Source organism: Mustela nivalis, assembly GCF_964662115.1.
Source record: "Mustela nivalis genome assembly, chromosome: 12".
NCBI lineage: Eukaryota > Metazoa > Chordata > Mammalia > Carnivora > Mustelidae > Mustela > Mustela nivalis.
In genome coordinates, this window is record NC_139031.1 from 83902564 (window position 1) to 83927431 (window position 24868).

Below are 24868 nucleotides of genomic sequence, written 5' to 3' on the forward strand. Positions count from 1 at the left end.
ACATCCACTGGATGATTTAATCTAGTCCCCTGCTCAAAGATAAGCTGCTATTTCCTAGGCAGTGCTAGGTCCTGGCTACATAAAGACCAACTGTATTAGTTCATTTGAATAATTCACAAAAAGTAAATGATCCCCCCAGAAATTATTTGTACTTTAAAAGAATATCTATTCAAATAACTTACTGTTATCACTAATATCACCTAACATATTTTTATATAAGTATTTTAATAGAGAGTATTTTATTTTATCCTCATAAAAATCATCTGAGGTAAGTACTCTTGGCTGCCCCAAGAGTTTAGAAATAAGGAAATTGAAGTACATAAAACTACATATATAGCTTGTAAGTGGCAGAGCTAAGTGGCATATATATACATATATGTGTGTGTGTATACATATGTATATACATATATGGGGTGTGTATATGTATATATTCTACCATATATACATATGGTACATGGTATATATACCATGTATATTGAATATACAAATATTCAATTATCTGGCATCCACTTCTTAGTGACTATGTCACAGTTCACCACAGGCACATGGCCAAACAACAACAAAACCTGGCACCAGAAATTTGGAATTGCACTCTAAAAGATTACTAAGCACTGCCTAAGCAGTTAATTTTTCTGAGTAATTTCTAAGAAAACTATGATATTTAAGAAGAAAAAAGTTTAAAATACAATAAACTTAATGTGTAACAGATTTGTTTTAAAAGAACCATGCAAAAATTTTTAGAAAATAAATCATTCTGTCTTTGGCACTCATAAATGAATATAAAAATAACTTCTTCAATTGACCCTTTTAAAAATTATAATTACTATTTTTAAGAATATCATAAAGATAGAGAAGACAAATCTAAATGAATATTCTAGGTAGTACTTTACTTTCTCCTATCTTGGGCTACCTACAGATTTAGCCTCCAAAAAATAGTACTTAAAGAAATAAGTTGTAAAGCAAACTAAAAAGTGCGTATGTAGAAAAGATGCCTAAAAAGAATCCTTTCCAAGTAATTTATTAAACTTTCAATAACTATGCTACTTACAAACTTTGAAATAAACAATAGCATCCACTTGAAAGAAAGCATCTTTGTTACCCTATGTTCCACATATGGAGGAAAACAAGAATACTGTTATTTTTCTTCCTGTGCTTACAGATAATTTCTTAGATATATTAGCATTACTAGTAGTACTAAAAGCTTAAACCACACTTTAAGCTTCAAACTTATGAACTTGATATAATAACAACAATAACAAAACTATAATCTCATCCCTAAATATTTTCTCAGTAAAACCTAAAGGACTAAAAATGGACTATATAAAATAGAGGACTATAAAAAATAACATATTTAAATATATATTTTCTTCTACACTTTCTTTAGAAATAGTTCCCCAAACACTTCTTTATTCTTATACTTTATGATCTACTTTGAAATGGCTGCAGGCACAGATTCCCACAGGACTCAAGGACATCAGTGATAAGTTGTGGCAACTGCAGGTTACTTACTAAGCGAGATGTGTTCCCTCTGACTTTACCTCATGCAGGGACCGTGTACTGACCCCTCTCCTCTCTGTATGCCCCTCTGTTGTCATTTCCTTCGGACACCAGGGATTCAAGACATTCAATTGCTGGAGAAAGGTCAGTAACAAGCCTGAACTAAAACAGCTTGTCTCTTGTTTTTTCCCTACTCAGAAGATATTTGCTATCTACATCTAAATCAGAAGAAGCCTAAAATCTAAAACTTAGAAAAACATACTAAATGTTAAAACAATTTTAAATGGTCACCTTCTTCTACATTCTGTCTCAAACACACATTCAAACACATACTGAATCCCTCAAAGAAAAGAGTAAAACGAAGAAAATGTGCTAAAATCTATAGAATCTGTTCCTTTTAAACAAACTATTTTCCAGGGGTACCTGGGTGGCTCAGTCGGTTAATCATCTGCCTTCAGCTCAGGTCATGATCCTGGGGTCCTGGGTAGCCTGCTTGCCCCTCCCCCTGCTCATGTTCTCTCTCTCTCAAGTAATTGAATAAAATCTTAAAAAAAAAAAAAAAGGTAGCTGCTTCCCAGGCTTAGATATATTATCACTTTCTTACATGTAGACAAAATCTTAGTATAAATGGAAGGTTTCTAAAAGGGAAACCAGACACTCTTGCCTCCTTCCCTTCACATTCATTAAAAAATAGATCAAAGAAAAATTAAAGTAAATATGATTTCTTTAGTGAAATATAAATAGCTTTACTACTCTTTTAAATAATGTTTTAGTAATCATTTACATAAATATTAAAAGTAATCCTTTATATAAAGATAACTAAAGGTGAGTGGCTCATGAAAGACCTGTAGTAAGGCTTCTGACTATCCTGATTATTCTTAAGTTCATATGGATGCCAGACTCCTATTGCTACATACCCAAAACCTGAGAGAAATGTTATAAAAAAAATAAAAAACATAAAATTACTTATTAAGCTTTTATACCTTCTATTTCTCTTCACTTTGATTTTAATGAAGTTTTACATTTTCTGCAATTAGAAAAAGAGAAAGAAGGAAACAAAAACACTCCTAAGGAAGAGTGAGAAGACATAACTAAAAATGAATGAAGGTTTTCTGGTCAGACTGAAGTTTGTACTAAGGAAGAAACTACCACATACTATGTTAGCCTCAAAAGGCCATATCCAAATTTCTAGAATAAATTTTCAGCTGCTAGCCTACCTCACACCATTTCTATATGGAAAAATATTAAAAGATGTACTTTTCTTTTTTTAATTTTTTTAAAAGATTTTATTTATTTGTTTGACACAGAGAGAGAGATCATAAGTAGGCAGAGCAGCAGGCAGAGAGAGAAGGAGAAGCAGGCTCCCTGCTGAGCAGACTGCCTAATGTGGGGGCTTGATCCCAGGACCCTGAGATTATGACCTGAGCCGAAGGCAGAGGCTTAACCCACTGAGCCACCCAGGAGCCCCTTTTTCTTTTTTTTTTTTTTAAATAAAAATCTCACTCACCAGATGTCTGAGCTCTTTCAAATCTCGGCAGACAGTGTAGAAAACTCCAAGAAGAATATTAATGTAAGCTGCATAGAAATCAGCTGAATACTCTGGAGGATGATCATGTGACAGGATCTTTTGAAGGTTCCCTGTTCAAAGGACACACATGAACTTAAGGATTAACCCAACACCCCAGAAGTTATATCTTCTAGGATTTTATAACAAGGGTATAAAACAATAAATATACAGGCTCGGCAATTATTAAGGAATAAGAAACCTGTTACAAGATTAGAAAAGTAACACAACTTTAGAATCTGAAGTAAAAAAATTATAAATCTAATGTTCTAAAAACATTACTAAAAATTGCTTCAGACAAATATTAAACAATGACATTAAATAAAGACTCAAAAACCTCTACAGGCAAAATCAGTATCAAGGATGAAAAAAGCATATATATCCTATTAATTTTTCTGCCTAATAAGTAAAGTAACTAGAAAAAGCAAGCAGGGGTACTACATAAATGACCACCAAACTGGAAAATGCTCTTCATTTTCTGAAAAATAAAAAGAATTCCTAAGTTTTTACGAAAATCGTCATCTTTACTTCATCATTTCCCCTTTTATAAATCATGTTTTCTTCCTAAAGCTTTGGTTATCTTTACTGTATTTCTCTTCTACCTTAAACTCTTCATACAACATCACAGGTTTAGAATCCTAAACTTTACTTTATCCTGCTGGAAATATCATACTGTAGAAGCACAGTTAAAATTAAAAGAGAAACAATCACCCAGTATTCAAAAATCAATGACACGAAATCAGTAAGTCATTCATTCCTTACTGCATGCAATTCCCTCTGGCTCCCTGGTGCAATGGTCTCTTTAGACTCCTCCATTAGGAGTTCTTTGACCAGTTTCACAGGTTCAGGATTTCTGCAATACTTTCAAGCGAAAACTCTTAGACGATGTTCTGATCAAGTCAATTTCCTTTTGTCTAAGATTCCCTTTAAGAGGTGAGTTATTTTCATCATGGATACTATGCCATTTACCATTGGCTCCTGACTCTACCACTCTCTCATTCCTCATAGTTAGATACAGATCTACCAAGACTGAACAATACATATGGCCTATCACTGGACATATACTAAGAGAAACTTATATATAGTTATATATCAAGGCCTCTTTTTGAGAGGGCTGATGACTGAAAAAAACAAAACCTAGCGCATTTCAAAGCCCAGGCACATGCCTGGAATATTATCCTGAACGATTCTGTATGGGAGGCTGTTACTAGATCTGCATCTTTTATATCACAACCACTACATAAAAAACACAAAGTCCAACTTAGCTTTGGAGTTCATGTAAATAGCCCTGAAAGAGTCAGATAAATCTTCAAGAAATTTAAGCGCTTCCTAGAAAAATGTCCAACATACAACAAAAAACAGAGTATCTATTAATCAAAAATTACTAAATACATAATTTAGCATAATGAATACCATAATGATAAAATTAGTCAATAGAAACAAATCCAAAATGAAAGAGGTCATGGAAATCAATAGACAAGGACATTAAAACAACTATTATAAACATACTCATAAGGTCAAAACTACTAGGGAAAACAAAAGTATAGTAGGTTCTGTAATGATAAATTCCACTGGATGGGATTAACGGCAGGTTAGACACAGAAAAGAAAAAAAAAAGTTAGTGAACTTAAAGACAGAGAGAAAGAACTATCCCTGATAACACACAGAGAAGAAAGATATAAAATTTAAATAAGTAAACAGATTCAATGAGACAATATCATATGGTCTAACATAACATGTAATAAAGTCCCAAGAAAAGGCAAGGAAAAGGGACACAGGAAAAAAAGATAAAATATTTGAAGAAATATGGGCTGAAAATTTTCCAAAGTTGCTAAAACTATACAATCCATACATCCAAGAAGCTCAACCCAGATAAACAATAAAAGATTTTATTAAAAAATAAAAAAGTCCAAATAATTTAATATGGGTTTATAACAGGGGCACCTGGGTGGCTCAGTCAGGTAAGTGTCCAACTCTTCATTTCAGCTAAGGTCATGATCTCAGGGTCATGAGTTCAAGCCCTAAATTGGGCTCTGTGCTCGGCACATAATCTGCTTGAGATTCTCTCCCTCCCTCTCCTTTTGTCACCCATTTTCTCTCTCAAATAAAATCTTTTAAAAAAATATGTGGTTTATAATAAATGTAAAAATAAAACACGGGACAAATATAGCACAAAGGTTGTGAAACAGGAAACTCTAAGTCACTGAGGTATTTAGATTATTTATTGAAGTAGAATTTTTCCTGAATGGTACAGTAACTAAACCAAACCAAAAAGCTGATAAAGTACATTGTAAATCCACCAGGGTTAAAGAAAAAAATGCTTTACCAAAAGAGGAGTAGTCTGCATGTGGTAGAGATCAGAAACAAGAATTCCAAACTGGGCCCCCAGTGGTCACTGCTGAGAGAGGGCATCCTGAACATGAAATACCATATTTTACAGATGGTAAGTGTATCAACTTATGATTGGATGACATTAGCCACTAAGATTATCCCTTTACTCTGGTTCCATGCTTACATAACTACAATTTGGTTTATCGATTAATGTTTCCTTTTTGAAAGCCTTTCTATGGAATTATGGTGTTTTGTTTTTTTAAAAAATCTTGGTATGTAGAAGGCCCTGAATTAAATCATCAGATTAAACGTGGCTCAATTATTATATACTTTTCAACAACCTAGTAGTCTAGGGGCCCCTGGATGGCTCAGTGGGTTAAAGCCTCTGCCTTCAGCTCAGGTCATGATCTCAGGGTCCTGGGATCGAGCCCAGCATCGGGCTCTCTGCTTGTCAGGGAGCCTGCTTCCTCCTCTCTCTCTCTCTCTGCCTGCCTCTCTGCCTATATGTGATCTCTGTCTGTCAAATAAATAAATAAAATCTTTAAAAAAAAAAACAAAAACAAAAACCTAGTAGTCTATACTCTCTGAAACTGGCAAGATCACTTTTATTATTTAAATATGTCCCCAAATTTTCTCCATCTATGATGCTTTGTATCTTTACTTTCTAAAATTTTAAATCAAATTCTACAATTATATCATATTGTAATGCCACTAAGATATAGAAAATCAGCTTTTAAAAAAAAAATTCCTTAAATTCTAAATAGTTTTTCAGTACTTAAACCCTAAATGGGTCATTAAAAAAGTTAACTCTAAACAGTGATGGCAAAGATACAAAGGAATTTTTTTAATGAGATCCTTTGATTTATTCCTTTTCTTCCTATCCTTTTCTCTTCTTCCTATTTTGTAATTTTCATGGAAGAGAAGCTATTGAAAATAAGGGCTCCCTTCATCTATTTGGGTACCTTTCTTCTATTTCAGTTAATTAGCTAAGGCAAGGTGTCATTTGATTGCTCTTCCTGTGTAAATAGGCAAAAATGTGTTTATCTTAACAATGAATGTTTACAGCTGATTAGTTCAGAGGGCTAGTGTTAATGAGGCCAAGGTCAATAAATGCATTTTTTCATAGCTAACCACTTTAGGCTTCACACTTACAAACTTTGAACCAGAAACATCATATTTGTATAGTGACAACACAATATTCAGCAACACAAAAGGCTCCAGTGTTCTTCCAAAGACAAAAATAATCAAGATCTATGAAATTTAAATGTTAAATACATTTAACATTAAAATGTTAAATATAAATGTTAAATACACACACAAAACACCACTGTAAAATCAATCAATCAATTTAAAATCAAACCAAAAAGAAATAAGAAACACAAGGCCTAATAATTGGTACTATCAGATGAACACTAATGAAAAATAAAATGAGGGGCACCTGGGTGGCTCAGTGGGTTAAAGCCTCTGCCTTTGACTCAGGTCATGATCCCAGGGTCCTGGAATGGAGCCCCACATCTGGCTCTCTGCTCAGCAGGGAGCCTGCTTCCCTTTCTCTCTCTCTGCCTGCCTCTCTGCCTACTTGTGATCTCTGTCAACTAAATAAAAAAATCTTAAAAAAAAATAAATAAATGAGATTTACAAAGTTAAAAGATACATAACACAAATAAATGGTAAATTAAAATTTCCATACAATTTAAATGTGCTTTGCCAACCCAGTCTGGCTCTTACTTGTATAGATGTCAAGATCACAATATATATATCTTACTATATTCACTAAAAAATATGAAAATACACCATTAGCACAAATATGTGAAGAATATTCTTTCAAAAAATTTTAGTAGCTACATCGGAATAACCCCTCACAGTTCCAAAATAAAACCTCTGTAACTGCAGATACATAACATTTTAAGATTGGCAGCAAATCTGAAGAAATTAAGACATCAAAGTATTTTATTTGAATATACTAGCTTAATCTTTCAAACAACAAAAATTATTTTAGTGAATATCATTTGTCAAAATGAAGTTTTAAAATTTACCTATGCTATAATCAGGGAAATACAAGACAAATGGCTCAAAGCACCCAGTATTTGGACGAAACTTTTCCCAAACAATTTCACTGAGAAACAGAACAGTCACATTTCTGTCAGTCTGTAAAAGAAAGAGAAATAAAAGTAACTCTGCATTTAAAAATCTTAATCAGAGCAACAATTTCATTTGAATTTTTCTTTCAAATAAACCCAGCAAAGTTACAAACATATAACAAGTTATTTGCATATTAATAAGCCTTATTTATAAAACCTAATCAAGGAGCTCATCCATTTGCAAATTTTCATACATAATTACTTAGAATTTCCATAAAACTTTCAGGTTCACCAACATTTCAGTTATCCATGAATGCTAGGACAGTCAGACAGTTTATTTTACAGAAATTAAGAAACACATTTGCTTAATAATTAAGACAAGATCCTTTTATGGCACTTTTCAAAGAAATTATTAGCTTTCAATCAATAAACAAAAAAATGTACATCTCTCATCACTAAAATAGCTACAGGAACCCAGAGAGGAAATAAGAAAAATAGATATGCTGTACTTATAACCATATAATATTAGGAAACTTTTTTAAAGGCTATTTTCACACCAACTATTCAACATGTTGAGTTTATATTAGAAATGTTAAATACACACACAAAACATCACTATAGTGTTAACAGTCATCTTCTGAGGTATATTTGGAAAGTATTAACAGTATACCAAAATGAACACTTCAGAAAACAAGCTCAACAAGTATACTGTCCTACAGAGTGGCCCCAAATACCTTATGATGCCAATTCAAATTTGTCTGTAGACACACCTCTGCATTTTCAACACAGATTTTAATTTTTTCCTATTTTTTATTATTAACATATAATGTATTATTTGCAGATCTGTGATTCATCAGTCTTACACAATACACAGCACTCACCACAACACATACCCACATTTTTTTTGACATCTCCCAAGTTGGCAGAACAGACATGACAGCTGTTTTGTTCGTAGCTATTCTTAGGATCCAAACATGTAAATTACACTACACTTTGATGCTGATTTACTATTTATTAATTCCTAACTTATATGTAATCTTATGTTTCAATTTGCATTACTTAAAAAAACATTCTTTGGGTAACAAAGACAGATGAGTTCAATATAATAATAATTCCACAAAAATCTAGCTTCTTTATGAAAAAGAGGAAGAGATTTTTTACTTTCAAATGCTTTTTGTCTCCTTGAATTTATTTCTATAGGGATTAAAAAAGTATGTTCTAAATATAATCTTGAAGTTATCAAACTCAACAACCAAAGAACAAATAATCCAATCAAGAAATGGGCAGAAGGGCGCCTGGGTGGCTCAGTGGTTTAGGCCGCTGCCTTCAGCTCAGGTCATGATCTCAGGGTCCTGGGATCAAGGCCCACATCGGGCTCTCTGCTCAGCGGGGAGCCTGCTTCCCTCTCTCTCTCTCTCTGCCTGCCTCTCTGTCTACTTGTGATCTCTCTCTGTCCAAAAAAAAAAAAAAAAAAAAGGAAAAAAAAAAAAAAAGAAATGGGCAGAAGACATGAACAGACAGTTCTGCAAAGAAGACATCTAAAAGGCCAACAGATACATGAAAAAGTGCTCAACATCACTCAGCATTAGGAAAATACAAATCCAGATCACAGTGAGATACCACCTTACACCAGTCTGAATGGCTAAAATTAGCCAGTCAGGGAAAAACAGATGTTGGTGAGGATGCAGAGACAAGGGAACCCTCCTACACTCTGGAGGGAACCCAAGCTCAGGCAGCCACTCTGAAAAACAGCATGGAGGTTCCTCAAAAAGTTGAAAATAGAGCTACCTTATGACCCAGCAATCACACTACTAGGTATTTACCCTAAAGACACAAATGTAGTGATCTGAAGGGGCACGTGTACCCCAGTGTTTATAGTAACAATGTCCACAATAGCCAAACTATGGAAAGAGCCTAGATGTCCATCAACAGATGAACGGATAAAGAAGAAGAGGGATGTGTGTGTGTGTGTGTGAGTGTGTGTGTATAAAATTAAATACTATGCAGTCATCAAAAAAAAAAATCTTGCCATTTGCAACGATGTGGATGGAACTAGAGGGTATTATGCTAAGGGAAATAAGTCAATCAGAGAAAGACAATTACCATACGATCTGTCTGATATGAGGAATCTGAGAGGCAGGCAGGGGGTCATGGAGATAGGGAGAGAAAAATGAAACAAGATGGGATCAGGACGGAGACAAACTATAAGAGACTCTCAAACTCAAGAAACAAACTGAAGGTTGCTGGGGAGTGAGGGGAAGGGACAGGGTGACTGAGTTATGGACACTGGGGAAGGTACATGCTATGATCAGTGCTGTGAACTGCATAAGACTGATGATTCACAGACCTGTAGCCCTGAAGCAAATAATACATTATATGTTAATTAAAAAAATTAATTTAGGGGCGCCTGGGTGGCTCAGTGGGTTAGGCCGCTGCCTTCGGCTCGGGTCATGATCTCAGGGTCCTGGGATCGAGTCCCGCATCGGGCTCTCTGCTCAGCAGGGAGCCTGCTTCCTTCTCTCTCTCTCTCTCTGCCTGCCTCTCAGTGTACTTGTAATTTCTCTCTGTCAAATAAATAAATAAAATCTTTAAAAAAAAAAAATTAATTTAGGGGCGCCTGGGTGGCTCAGTGGGTTCGGCTCAGGTCATGATCTCAGGGTCCTGGGATCGAGTCCCGCATCAGGCTCTCTGCTCAGTGGGGAGCCTGCTTCTTCCTCTCTCTCTCTCTCTCTCTCTCTCTGCCTACTTGTGATCTCTCTCTGTGTCAAATAAATAAATAAAAATTTTAAAAAAATTAATTAAAAAAAATAAAATCTTGATCATACAACATTGATCATTTATAAGCATTTCATAAAACTTCAAAAATAGGTGTAAAAAAAGAGAAGATATTTATCTGAAAGAATTTTAAGTTGATAATGTTCTTATCTGATCTCACCTTCAATATACAATGATACATATATCAAATAAATATTTTAATCAAATAAATATTTACTATGAAAAACATGAAATGCTGGGGTGCCTGGGTGGCTCAACCAGTTAAGCATCTGACTTCAGCTCAGGTCATAATCTCAGGTCCTAGGATCAAGCCCTGAGCCCCGCACCGTGTTGGGCTCCCCACTCAGGGGAGAGTCTGCTTCTCTCTGTCTCTCTATCCCTCCCCTAACTCGTGCACATAGCTGCATGCACTCTCTCTCCTTCAAATAACTAAATCTTTTATTTTTTTATTTTTTTATTTATTTGACATAAAGAGAGACACGGCGAGAAAGGGAACACAAGTAAGGGGAGTGGGAAAGGGCGAAGCAGGGTTCTGCTGAGTAGGGAGCCCGATGAGGGTTCAATCCCAAGACCCTGGGATCATGACCCCAGCCAAAGGCTGACACTTAATGACTGAGCCACTAGGCGTCCCTCAAATAAGCAAAATCTTAAAACAAAACAAACAACAACAACAAAAAAACCCATGAAATGCCTTTATTAGATTTCTCCTAAATGAAATATATTTTTAAAAATCAAGCAATTTAAAATCAAAACAATTCTCTTTTCTGGTAGAGTTGAGATTACTATGAATCTTTTCATTTTCTTCAGTTTCCATAATTACAACTAAAAAAACAAAGTGAAAAGACTAACTACTATGAAGGGATGCATGATCACCATCACTAGGCAGGAGGGGGAAAAAGTGAGGTAAGCTATAGTGGAAGAGCAAGAGGACAGCAAGAATGCACTCCGACACCAGACAGGGAATCCTAGAGCAATGGGTATGAAGGTATGTGGATGAAAGTATGCCCAAAAAAACCCACAAATGCAACACAAGAACGCAAAACAAGAGGGATGTCTGGGTGGCTTAGTCGGTTAAGCATCTGACTCTTGGTTCTGGCTCAGGTCAAGATCTCAGGAGTCCTGAGACAGAGCCCAGCACCCAGCTCCATGTTCAGCAGGGAGTCTGCTTCAAGATTCTCTCCTTTTGCCCCTCCCCGCCACTCATGAGCACGCACACGTGCAGTGCATGCTCTCTCTCTCTAAAATGAATAAATCTAAAAAAGAGAGAGAGAAAACGAAGAAAGAAATGAAGAAGGAGGCATCTACTTAAAGAAGATGGGTTCCCAGCCTCACTGGTTAAATGCCAAGAGTAGCAAAGACTAGACTATGTGAGGAAATTTCCAAGATGGCTACCAAGAGCTAGAGCTGTCTTTCCTCCTGTACTCTCACAGCTCACCCCTGCCCAATACTATTACTAAAAGTGAATTTTAGGAATTGACCTTAGGCACACGATTTCAACAGCACTTGAAAAGCCTCTCTGAACTTCTAAAAGTTTCTCAAATTTCAATAGTATGTTCAGTAAATGTTAAATTTTTCAAAGGTGGAAATGCTGTAAGCACTGTCTCTCAAAATATTTTCTTTATAATATTACTTAATACTTAACACAGACATAAAACTAGGTAGGTATAAATTATGCTCAAAGTACTTATAGGATTATAAAACAAAAACAAAAGTAAGCCTGTAAGTTAAATACAAAACTATAAAATTTAAATTAACAGTAACTGAATATGATTAACAATACTGTTTTGATCAAACTAAATATTTGCTCACTTGTGATTATGGTACAAATAGGAAATAGCCACAATTCTTTTGATTTTTAGCATTCCTATATCAATTGGTATTGGTGAACAATGAATTCTCTCTCCAGTTACCTTTATTCAAACTTCTGCAAAACCCTGATTTGCCATATTACTATTATTTGGCTTTGACCTGACACATATGCTTATTAAATTCATCCCTACTCTTTTCTCATTAGTCCATGGCAATTAGAGTAGTATTAATACTATTCATTGCCAACACAATTATAAATTGAAATACAAAGCCAGTTTTGACACTTGACTGACCATGAGGTAGAACTCTGGAGACCCAGAATGGACATACCATTCTTTTTCTAGATTACTGAAAAGAAAATTTAAAAATTCTTCAGGAAGTCTGAAGTTTAGGCCCCCACCATTTACTCCAGCAAACACCTAAAACCTTTAAAAGAAAGCAGGGTTACTCACTTCACAATTAGAAATAAAAAGCTAAAATAAAGAATAAATGTTACCAAGTCACAAACTGCTTTTACTCTGGAAAAAAAGCTCAACAATATTCATAATAGAGAAATACAAATTAAAATTATGTTAAGATTCATTTCTCTCCTGTCTGATTGACAAAATGATAAAATTTAACAAAGACAATCTTATAGGGTGAAAAGATTCTCATACATAACTTACCAGTTCTTGTAATCTAAGAAACCCAGGCAAAAGATTTGCTTCCATATCTCTTAGATATTCTGCTTTATCTAGAACCTTAAAAAAAAAAGTGTCAAAATCAATTTACAAAGCTTTCTACAAAATGTTAACATTATATAATGCACAATTCAAGGCTTGCATTTTCCATGTTAAAATGAAAACTTGTAACCTGTGAATTAATTTTTTTTTTTTAAAGATTTTATTTATTTGTCAGAGAGCGAGCGAGAGTGAGCACAGGCAGACAGAGTGGAAGGCAGAGTCAGACGGAGAAGCAGGCTCCCTGCGGAGCAAGGAGCCCGATGTGGGACTTGATCCCAGGACCCTGGGATCATGACCTGAGCCGAAGGCAGCTGCTTAACCAACTGAGCCACCCAGGCGTCCCCCTGTGAATTAATTTTTAACTGGTATTTATTTTGTAGAAGACATTTTAAACAGGTCAAATTAGTAAAATTACTCGGGCGCCTGGGTGGTCCAGTAGGTTAAAGCCTCTGCCTTCGGCTCAGGTCATGATCCCAGGGTCCTGGAATCAAGCCCCACATCAGACTCTCTGCTCAGCAGGAAGCCTGCTTCCTCCTCTCTCTCTGCCTGCTTCTCTGCCTACTTGTGATATCCATCAGTCAAATAAATAAATAAAATCTTTAAAAAAAATTAAAAATTAAAAAAAAATTACTTACAATGTATTTTAACCTAAATTTCTAAATAGAAAATCACAAGTACATTAAAAAGGTTTCTTTTCTAGGTATTCTATCAATGCTCTAAAGATATCTTACTAGGTATATGAGAAAAATAATTGGATGCATTTTTTTATATCATTTGATGAAAGAAAAGTTAAATTTTTGTACAGTTATAAAACCACTGGTATTATGTTATTTTAAAAGATATTCTCTATACGTTATTTTAAAAGATAATTCTCTTTCACAGATATGCAGTATATATACTATATATACTATACATCTCTACAGAAATAGCATATATATTCATGGGTAACATATATATGAGGTATATAGATATATAGAGAGAATGTATGTATGTTATTAGGATAATATAATATGATGCAGGGAACAGTGTACAAGGTAAAGATGACAAAAGTTTGATCATGTTAAGAATAACTGAAGCAGGGTGATAAGTTCATTGGAGTACATTATTCTCTTTCTGTGTTTGAAGTCTTGATTAAAAAAAAAAAAAAGTTAAAAAAAGGGGGGACTTCAAGAGGTCATCCATTAGTCCATAACAATAAAATCAAGGTCTTCATAACCTAACCCTTATTTTTACTTTTTGTTATGGAAATTTTAAAATATACAGAAAAACAGGGAGATCAGTAACTCCCACACATATATTTCATCCAACCCCAACAAACATTAACATATGGTCAAACTTGTTTCTTCTAAACTCCTCCACTTTTCCCCTCCACTATCTCACTGGATTATATTAAAGCAAATCCCGAACATACCACTCCATCTGTAAATATGTCAGTATGCAGCTCTAAGAGATGAAGACCCATTTAAAAATAATAATAATAATAATAATAATCACATTATCATGCCTAAAAAATTTAACAATATTTCTTAACGTCATTATTACATGGTTATTACACCAAATTCAAATTTCCCCACTTGTCCCAAAATGTCTCCTTAAGAGTTCATTTATTTGATTCAGGGTCCAAAAAGGTTCATATGTTGAATCTTATTGTATTTGGTCTATCATCTAGTCAATTTTAAATTACAGTATTTCCCCTGTCCCTTCCTTTTTTGTTATATATTTGTTGAAAACAAGTCATCCATTGCATAGAATTTCCCAAACCCGGAACTGGCTGATTGTACCTCTTTAGTACCATTTAACATGTTCTTATATCCAGTATATTTCCTATAAAATAGTCAATAAATTAGAGGTTTGGTCAGATTCAGGTTCAAGTTTTGGTCAAGAATACTTTCACAAATTGTGCTCTGCATTTCTTTTTTTTTTTTTTTTAAGTTTTTTTTTTTTTTTTTTAAGATTTTATTTCTTTGTCAGAGAGAGAGCGCGAGCGAAAGTGAGCACAGGCAGACAGAGTGGAAGGCAGAGTCAGAGGGAGAAGCAGGCTCCCTGCGGAGCAAGGAGCCCGATGTGGGACTCGATCCCAGGACGCTGGGATCATGACCTGAGCCAAAGGCAGCTGCTTAACCAACTGAGCCACCCAGGCGTCCCTGTGCTCTGCATTTCTTATTGAATCACATCAGCAGGAACACAACACCTGACTATCTCTCTGTGATGTTAAGACTGATTAATAGGTTCAGGTATTGTCAGACTGATCCATCCACCAAAAAGCTCCCCAGCAGCCTTTCACCAAATAATTTCTGCATCAATTGATGATCATTGCCTACATCCAGAACTTCCTCAGGTATTGCAAAACTTAATTTTCTATGATCCCTTCTGCATTTGTTGGAAGACATTTTTCTAGAAAGAATGCTGTTACTCAGAAAGTAACTTAGTTACTCAGAAATAAAGTTCACACAGGACAGAAGGGATAAATGCTTGATTCTTTCCTTTTATCTACTAATTTTCAGGGTAAGTTTGTGCCTCTTTTCGTTTTCCATTGTTGCTATAAAACATTACCACACAAACTTGGTAGCTTAGAAGAGACTAAAAATGTGTCTCATCACAGTTCTGGATGTCCTAAGTCTGAAATTAGTTTCATGGAGCCAAAATCAAGGCGTCCGCAGGGCCACACTCCCTCCAGCAGCTCTAAGGTAGGATCCATTCTCTGCTTTTTAATTTTTTTTGAATTTTAATTAATTTATTTATTTGAGAGAGAATGAGAGAACACAGTGGAGGAGTGGTCAGAAGAAGCAGCAGACTCCCTGCCGAGCAGGGAGCCCAATACAGGCCTCAATGCTGGCACTCAAGGATCATAATCTAAACCAAAGGCAGTCTCTTAACCAACTGAGCCACCCAGGCACCCCTTTCTGCCTCTTTTAGCTGCTGGTGGCTGCCAGTACTCTTTGGCTTGTGGCTGCACCGCTAGATAATTCAAGGCAAGTATCAAAATTTTAAGTTTCTGCTCTCTGCTTGCCTCTGCTTCCATCACCTAGATTCCTCCTGTGTGTGTGGTTTAGTCAAATCCTCTCTTTGCTTCTCTCCTACACAAACATTTGTGGTTGTGTTTTGGGATCACCCAGATAAACCTGGTAATCTGCCCTTCTCTAGACCCTTAATCACATTTGCAAAGGCCCTCTTTCCAAATGAAGGTTCATTTACAGGTTCCAGGAACTCGGACCTAATATCCTCAGGGGCCATTACTCAGCCTACTGCTGTGCCCTAGTAAATGAAACTCCCATGGTAACCAATAAACTGAGGTTTTGTGTTTTTTATATACTTGTTTAGTATCATTATAAATTCATGGGTTTTAATACATGTAATGTACCTCTATTTACTGAATTGTTTTTTGTTTTTTGTTTTTTTTTTTATAACCAAACTATACCATGTTTGGCCAGTGGAAGCCCCTTCAGACTAGTTGCTGGGTCCTTTTTATACCACCCCCGCCCCCAGCTTTGAGATGTAACTAACTTATAACACTGCATAAGTATAAGGCACATAACTGTTGATTTGATAACACTTATATACTGTAAAATGATTTCCATGATAGCTTTGGCTAACACCTCCAGCACCTCACATAATTATCACTTCTTTTTTGTGGTAAGAACATTTAAGATCTATTCTACTCTCTTAGCAACATTCAAGTATATATAACACAGTATAGCATAACTATAATCACTATGTTGTACAACAGATTCCCTAAAACTTGTTCATCTTATAATTAGAATAGCTTGCACTCTTTGACCAACATCTCTCCACTTCCTTATCCCACAGTCTCTAGTAACCAACCCTTTTCCTTTGTTTCTTTAAGTTTGGCTTTTTATATTCCACATATGATTAAGTGTCTCTGCCTGATTTCTTTCACTTAGCATAATGCCCTCAAGGTCCATCCATGTTGTCACAAATGGCAGGATTTCCCTCTCATGGCTGAATAACCTTCCAATGTGTGTATACACACACACACACACACACACACACACACACAATCTTAACTATTGCAAATAAAACTGCAATGAATATGGTAGCGCAGATCGCTCTTTGACATCCTAATTTCAGCTCCTTTTTTATGTATCCAAAAGTGAGATTGCTGAATCACATCATATTTCTATTTTTAATGTTTTAAGGAACCTCCACACTGTTTTTCTCATAGTGGTTATACCTCTATGCACAAGGGTTCCCTTTGTTCCATATCCTTGGCAATACTTATCTTTTGGATAATAGTCATTCTAACAGGTGTGAGGTGTATCTCATGGTTTTGGTTAGCATTATCTTGATGATTAGTGATGTTGAGCACCTGTTCATGTACGTGGCCATTTGCATGTCTTCTTTGGAGAAATATCTATTCAGGTCCTCTGACCATTTTCTAATCAGATTTTTTTTTTTTTTTTGCTACTGAGTTGCATGAGTTCTTTATATATTTTGGATATTAGCCCCTTGTTCAGTAGATGACTACAACTATCTTCTTCCATTGTGTAGACTGTCTTTTCATTTGGGTGATTGTTTCTTTTGCTGTGCAGAAGTTTTTAGTTCAATGAAGTCCCACTTATTTTAATTTCTGCTTTTGCTGTTGTGCTTTCTGGTGTCATATTTAAAAAACCGTTGCTGGGGCGCCTGGGTGTCTCAGGCAGTTAAGCATCTGACTCTTGATTTAGACTCAGGTCATGATCTCAGGGTCAAGAGATCCAGCCCCACGCTGGGCTCCATGCAAGTTGGGAGTGTCCTTGAGATTCTCTTTCTCTGCCCCCTCCCCCTCCATGCGTGCACACACACTCTCTCAAATCTTTAAAATAGATAAATAAATAAATAATAAAAACCTGTTGCCAAGACCAATGTCAAATAACATTTTCCCTATGTTTTCTTCTAGGAGTTTTTACGGTTTCATTTAATTCTTTAATCCATTTCAAGTTAACTTTTATGAGTCGCGTACAATATGGCTATCCAGTTTTCCCATCACCATTTATTTGAAGACACTATCCTTTCCCCACTGAACATTCTTGGTTTCCTTACCAAATATTAGATAACCATACATATACGGAAAGATTTATTTCTGTGCTCTCAATTTTGTTCCAAAATTGGATGTTTTATGCATCCACTTTTATACCAGTACCATACTGTTTTACTATAGCTTTGCACTATGGTTTGAAATCAGGAAGTATAATGCCTCAAGCTGTTTTTCTTCTTTCTCAACATTGCTTTGGCTGTTCCGTCTTTTGTGATTCCATACAAATTTTAGGATTGTTTTCTCTATTTCTGTGAAAAATTTCATTGGAATTTTGATAGGGATAAAGATGGCGTTGGGTACTATGGACATTTTAACAATATTAATTATTTCAAAACATGGGCTTCTGTATGCTTTTGAAATGACCCAAGTTGTAGTTGATAGTTACCTAGCTTTCTATAATGGCAAAATGTTCTAGGTTCATCTTGTATATTTTCTTCTCAGAACTGAAATTTAAAAAGCTGGGTTTTTTTTTTTTTAACATTCACACTTTATTAATAAATCTTATTGGAAACTATAATTATTTAAATTAGGAATAAAATTAAAATGCAAAGAATATGATATTGTTTCCCTAGTCCAAATTGTTTTATGTTTTATTGATTAATAGACAGACTGAAACAATCTATGAGTAATCAGCTTAAGATATTTCACTCCTAATTAGACAAAATAAAGCTAAGATTATTTACTGCTAAAAAGATATAAATTACTTTCTCCACTATGCAATTATGCAATTTCCCCATCAATCTCCATTTAAGTAACTCTTTAATCCAGGACACAGATTAATTAAAATAATTGGCCCATTTTTATGCCCATTTTAATGCAAAAAACAAAGCTGAAGCAATAAATTAATAGTTATTCTTCTAATTTAATTTAGTTAACCCAATATAATTAATGATTTTATGATATTCTAATAAATGATCCTTCTTCAAAAGCAATTATCAGATAACATTCAGAGAAGCAAAAATTTTAATTCAGATTCAAACATTTATCTTAATAATTTACACAAAGGCATTCTAACAGACTTAATTTGCAAGCTGGTTTACTGACTAGACAACATTCTCAGCTACCTTTCTGTAAGTAAGTACTGAAGCTTATCAATTCATATATATTACGTAGCTGAACTGCCTTTAGATGTACTCTAAAAAACGTTCCACACTAAACACCTGCAAACTTTCTCACACTTAATGTTTAATGTTTAGCCAACTAACAAGTACTTACTGAATACCTAACTTCTATCCAACAGCTCTGAAAAATGAGTAGGGTCCTATTTACTCATCAAGGCTATTTATAGAATATTGATTTTTCCTCCTACCTAGACATTCAGCTTTGAAACTCTCCCTGTTGTCACCCATATATACTGAGGTCATTCCTCCTCATTCTTTAAATATTACAATTTCTTACTAACACTTCCCTATTATAAGTCCAACATTTTTGGATATTTCAAAACCCACGTTAATGTCCCCCTTCTGATATGAACTCTTAATTCCTTAGATTCCTCTCCACCAGTGATCTTGTTTCCTACCTTATCTCACTGAAAGTATACATTTATTACTTAGAACACTGGTTTTTGAGGTATGGTCTGTGGCCCCCCGGGGGAAGGGTGTCCCTGATATCCTTTCAAAAGGTTGGCAAAGTCAAAACTATTTTCATAACATTTTTTGCCCTTTTCACCATGTTGATATTTGCACTGATGGTGCAGGTAATAGTGGGTTAGAGTTGCCTTGGCATAAATCAAGGTAATGGTGTGGAACTGCACTAAGAATAGCTGTAGGAGCACCAGGGTGGCTCAGTTGGTTAAGTAACTGCCTTTGCCTCAAGTCGTGATCCCGAAGTCCTGGGATCGAGTCCTGCATCAGGCTCCCAGCTCCATGGGGAGTCTGCTTCTCCTCCTGACCTTCTCCCCTCTCATGCTCTCTCTCAAATAAATAAATAAATAAATAGATTAATTAATTAAATCTTTAAAAAAAAATAGTAGCTGTATAAGAATACACTTATGCACTTGTGTTGTTGTTGTTTTTTAAAAAGATTTTATTTATTTATTTAACAGACAGAGATCACAAGTAGGCAGAGAGAGAGGAGGAAGCAGGCTCCCCAGCGAGCAGAGCCTGATGTGGGGCTCAATCCCAGGACCCTGGGATCATGACCTGAGCTGAGGGCAGAGGCTTTAACCCACTGAGCCACCCAGGCACCCCTGCACTTGTGTTTTAAAAGAAATTAGACTTCTACCTCCGAAGATGGGAGTAGACGTATTTTTTCCTCTTCCTTCTGCTAAGTAAATCTAAGAACCTTGAATATTACATATAAAACAAACAGGGCTCTGAAAGGTAGAGAGAAGACAGACTAGCTAGGGACCTTAAGAGCAGAGGAATGACAACTCACTTCAGAGGGCGTATTGCCTCAGCTGTCTTTTTGCCTCACACAGCACACATGTGGGGCTGAAGAAATCAGCAACATATAAAGGCTAATGAGCATAAATCAAAAAAGTCCCAACAAAATCCTGCTCCCCCTAGTCAAAGGACCATGAAAGGGGCAGGGTAGCAAGATTTCCAAGACACTGCACTTTCGCAAATTTTCTTTATACATCATCGATTTCTTCTCCGTCCTCATTCATTCTTCCTCATCTCCTCATCACATAACCAAGAAACTGCCACAAGGCTTAGGCGCTTGGACTCACCTCTCTTCTAACTCACCCACTCTCCGGGTGACGTAATGGTCTCATAACTTTAAGAACTACTACCTCTATACTCTGAAATCCTATCTCCACAATGGGCCCCTCTTGACCTAAGACTGTAGTCTCCAAGTGCCAACTGAACTTCTGTACTTGGGTTTAACGTGCCCTGAACCAAACTTCTGATCACTCCTTCCCTACCCAAGAAGACCTCCCACTATAGTTTTCTCCACTAAGATAATGACAACTCCATCCTTTCAAGAGCACATAAAACTTCTGAGTAGCCCTTAACTTTGCTCTTTCTCTCCTCCTCTATAGTCAATCTATCAGAAATTCTGTCAAAATACTGAGATGACTTCTTACCACATCTACTGCTACCACCCTGGCCTAACCAACATGATGTTTTGCCTAAATTATAATAAATGCCTCATAACTAGTTTTATTAGTTTCCTACAGCTGCCATAAAAAAGTACCACAAGTAGGGTGACTTAAACTACAGAAATGAATTATTATCTGATAGTCCCAGAAACTAGAAGTCCAAGATCAAGGTATTGGCAGGGCCATGCTTCCTCCAAAGGTGCTTGTGGCAGCATAACTCCAATTTTTATGTGGTATCTTCCCTTTGTGCATACCTATACCCAAATTTCCTCTTTTTATAAGGACACCAGTCATATTGTTAGGGGTCCAAACTACTCTAGTACAACTTCAACTTAATTAATTACAACTGCAATGACCCAATTTCCAAATAGGGTCATTCTGAGGTACAAGGGGTTAGAACTTGAACATATGAATTCTTGGACAAAACAATTCAACCCTTAACATTAGTCTGCATGCTTCTATCCTTGCACTCTTCATTTGATTCTCAACAATACTACTCTCCCCTGTACCTGAACTATTCCAGCCACAACGGCCTCCTTGGTATTCTTTGAATACACAAAGTATGTTCCAGTGTATGTAGTCTTATGTAAATCTCATTACCTGGAATACTCTTTTTTCACCTATCTTCGTAGCTTGCTCAATTCCTTCCTTGCTCCTCAGATCTCAGCTCAGTCATCATTATCTCAGGGAGATATTCTCTCTCTTCTCTATTTTAGAAAAGTAACTACTCTCCCCCACATAAGTGATTCTCCCTTACTCTATTAACATAACTGACATCCTACATACTAACTTGTTTTTATCGATCTTCCTCAACTACACTATAAACTACAGGAGGGCAGAGACTCTATATTGTTCCATGTTCTATCTCCAGTATCTAAAATAGTGTCTGGCATTTAGGAAGTGCCCAAGAGTCATTTGCTGAATAAATAAATGAATGAAACTAAAATGTGGAAGGAACTGTTTTACACATATCAAGAGATGCAAGAATGCATAAGATCTCATCCCTTCAGTAAGTTTACAACTTAGCTGTTCTAATACGGCAATCTATTAAAATTTAATTCCAATTCCAGAGATGATAATTTTTTTAAAAAAATGGCTAAAGTATTATAAACAAATCCACTAAAAAAACCCCACATTACACATTTTCAGTTGTCTGCTAATCATTTTCACATTGATGTAACAACTACAATTCAGACTTAGCCACCCCAAAATCAAATGATTCATCTTTCCCCACAAACCTCTACTCCATACACAATTGAAAAATTTGACCTTCATGGTCTTTTCCATTCCTCTCTGCATCTCCCGCTCCAAGTCTAGTACAGCCCCAAATTTCCTCTAATTTAAACAGCAATAAGACCCCGAAAGCCAACTTTAAGACTTCGGTCTGTCACCACCAGCCCCCAATCCATCTATTTAACATGAGTTACAGAATAATCTTCCTAAAACAGATTTGTTGTTCTAAAATCTTCCCTACCTCCTCACTGCCTAGAAAATGACGTTAGTAGAGTTTCACATTAGTAGAGTTTTCAAGATACTCCATGATTTGCCTCACCTACTTTCCTAGATTTTTTCTCACCTCATCCACTGTTACCTTAAAACTGGACTATTTGCATTCTCTGGCCTCCAGTGCATCTGCATGACTTCCTTACATAATTCCTACCATCTGAAATCCCCTTCTTCAGTTTCCTCCTATAATCCTTTAATCATCCTTTTAAGTCTACCTCAAATGTTATCACCTCATGAAGCTGTACCACACATGCCTAAGTTTGTGTTTTGCATTTCATGGTTATCACTTATCACACACCGCACACAGTCACATGTAGTACATGTCGAAACTCTTCCATTAAACCGAAGTTCCCTTTGGATAAGAAATACATCTAAAACATATTTTGTATCCCAAAAGCACCTTTGTACAATGCAATACACATAAGGAGACTTGAAACAAATATACAGAAATTGACCTAATAAGCAGTTTCCAAATAGATGGTAAAATGAAATTAAGTTACTCACAATATATACAGTCTGATCCTTGAGACTTTCAGCTTTGGTTACTTGTTTAAACAAACGAACAAAATCATTAAATGTTTCACAGGTTATTTGAGTAGAACAGCCACCCTCTGAAGAACTGAGATGATTCAATTTGTTTAAAATTTGTTCCAAAAGCAGCCTCAAGGAAAAGCATTCAACACAATTCACGAAGACATGTGGGAGCTGAAAACAAAAATGTAAAAAATACGTAAATAGGAAAGAAAACCCTCATATATGGTAACGGCTCTGTTGGATATTCTCCAGGTGTCCTTCTACTACTCTACATCCCTCTATCCCCCAACCTGCTCTGTACCCCAGGAGGCTGACCACTACAGACTGCATCACCTAGACTCTCTTATATTCTGGCTCTGGTTGGATTCAGTCAACAAGAATAACCAGGAGCTTGAAAGAGAGTAATAAGAAGAAACAAAATGAATATTCTCTTAACTTATCCTTTATCCCTCAGTGGCCTATAGTTCCACCACAGCTACATTCTTCTACCAAAGGCCACAGCTCCAGCTGGGCAGCCCTCCCCATCTAATACTATAGCTCTTACAGTGATTTGGTATCAGCTACTTCCCTCAGTCCATTCAGGTGTAGGGGGAGTAAAAGCTCTCAGTGCTTTATCGTCTTTTGTTGGTTCTCTTAACATTTTTTCAACCTTTGTACAATAGTACCTTCATTAAACTCACTTCAATTATTTGAGTTTGCCATTTGTTTCCTACAGAGATTCACAGCTAATGTGTACTTTACTCTAGAGAATTATTAAGAAACCCAAGTACATTTTAAAATTCTTAGTAGGAATTTCATACTAATAACTTTAAGATAATATTCTAATGATAAACAAACCCAGATCGAAATGAATTATAAGAGTTTGAAACCACAGTAATCCTCCTATGAGGATTAAGCTAGCTCTTCATTTAGAGATCAAAATGGAGGTTAATTCCAGAAATAACAAGGAAACAAAAGACATGCTTACAAATATAGTCTGTTCCCAAAATGAAATCACAAAAGCAGTGCTACTCATTCTGAGGAAGATAACTTTGGCATATAGGACAAATAATGGAACTTAAAACTATTTTTAGTGATATTTATAACTATTTTTAGTGATATTCCACAAATCTCACCCAAGAGTGAAGCTTTTCTTTCTCTTTCAGATTAATAATAAGTAATAATAACTAAGTAATAATAACTAAGGCTACCTTATATCTCTTAGTCACAGTTTCACTAACATTTGCTATCTTTTTTTACCCCTTTTCCCTGATGAACTAGAGTCTACAATATCTCAAACAAAAATTGGTCAGAAATATTTCATATAGTAGAAAATATCCCTTCAGAGAAAGGTAAACTATACTAAATCTCCCAGATTCCTCCCATTTCTAGGACTCTATGAGGTTTAAAAAAAAAAAAAAATCAATTAACCAGTTATTCTTACCTCTAAAGTTCTCAACAAAGTTTGTGTTACATAGGTCTTTCCACTGGCAGTATGTCCATAAATAAAAATTGATGGAAAGCTGAAATGATGCCTCTAAGAGAGAAAAGACAAGTATTAGCACATACAAAACAGTAAATAATTATCAACTCATGAGAAAGTTTTACATGGCAAAGTAAAATATTCAACCCAAATTATTTCAATAGCGACCACACAATGGATCCATGATTACACTGCCTTCGGCTCAGGTCATGATCTCAGGGTCCTGGGATCGAGCCCCGTGTCAGGCTCTCTGCTCAGCAGGGAGGCTGCTTTCCCCTCTCTCTCTGCCTGCCTCTCTGCCTACTTATGATCTCTGTCTGTCAAATAAATAAATAAAATCTTAAAAAAAAAATTACAAGAATATAGGGTGATGCAATTTTCACAAGAAAGCAGAATCTCTATGATCATAATCTACCACCACAATAATAGTCATGTGTTTATTATTATTTATATATTCACTATATGTATATTTTATTTTAATTAATTAAATAATTATTAGCATTATTATT

General features: G+C 35.6%; 1 protein-coding gene across 5 annotated transcripts in view; it reads right to left on the reverse strand.

The window, feature by feature from the left end:
• ORC5 (origin recognition complex subunit 5) overlaps window positions 1-24868 on the reverse strand; it is a 91775-nt gene that overhangs the window by 64638 nt on the left and 2269 nt on the right. For all 5 annotated transcript variants that reach the window (XR_014300844.1, XR_014300845.1, XM_082691919.1 and 2 more), the window contains exons 2-6: window positions 24321-24413; window positions 22868-23068; window positions 12723-12797; window positions 7429-7540; window positions 3005-3135 (exon numbers count right to left, since the gene is read on the reverse strand). Coding sequence is in view for 3 of the 5 variants with exons in the window: in XM_082691919.1 (XP_082548045.1) it covers window positions 3005-3135; window positions 7429-7540; window positions 12723-12797; window positions 22868-23068; window positions 24321-24413 (612 nt within the window). In the remaining 2 variants the exon portion in view is untranslated. The remainder of the gene's footprint in view (window positions 1-3004; window positions 3136-7428; window positions 7541-12722; window positions 12798-22867; window positions 23069-24320; window positions 24414-24868) is intronic.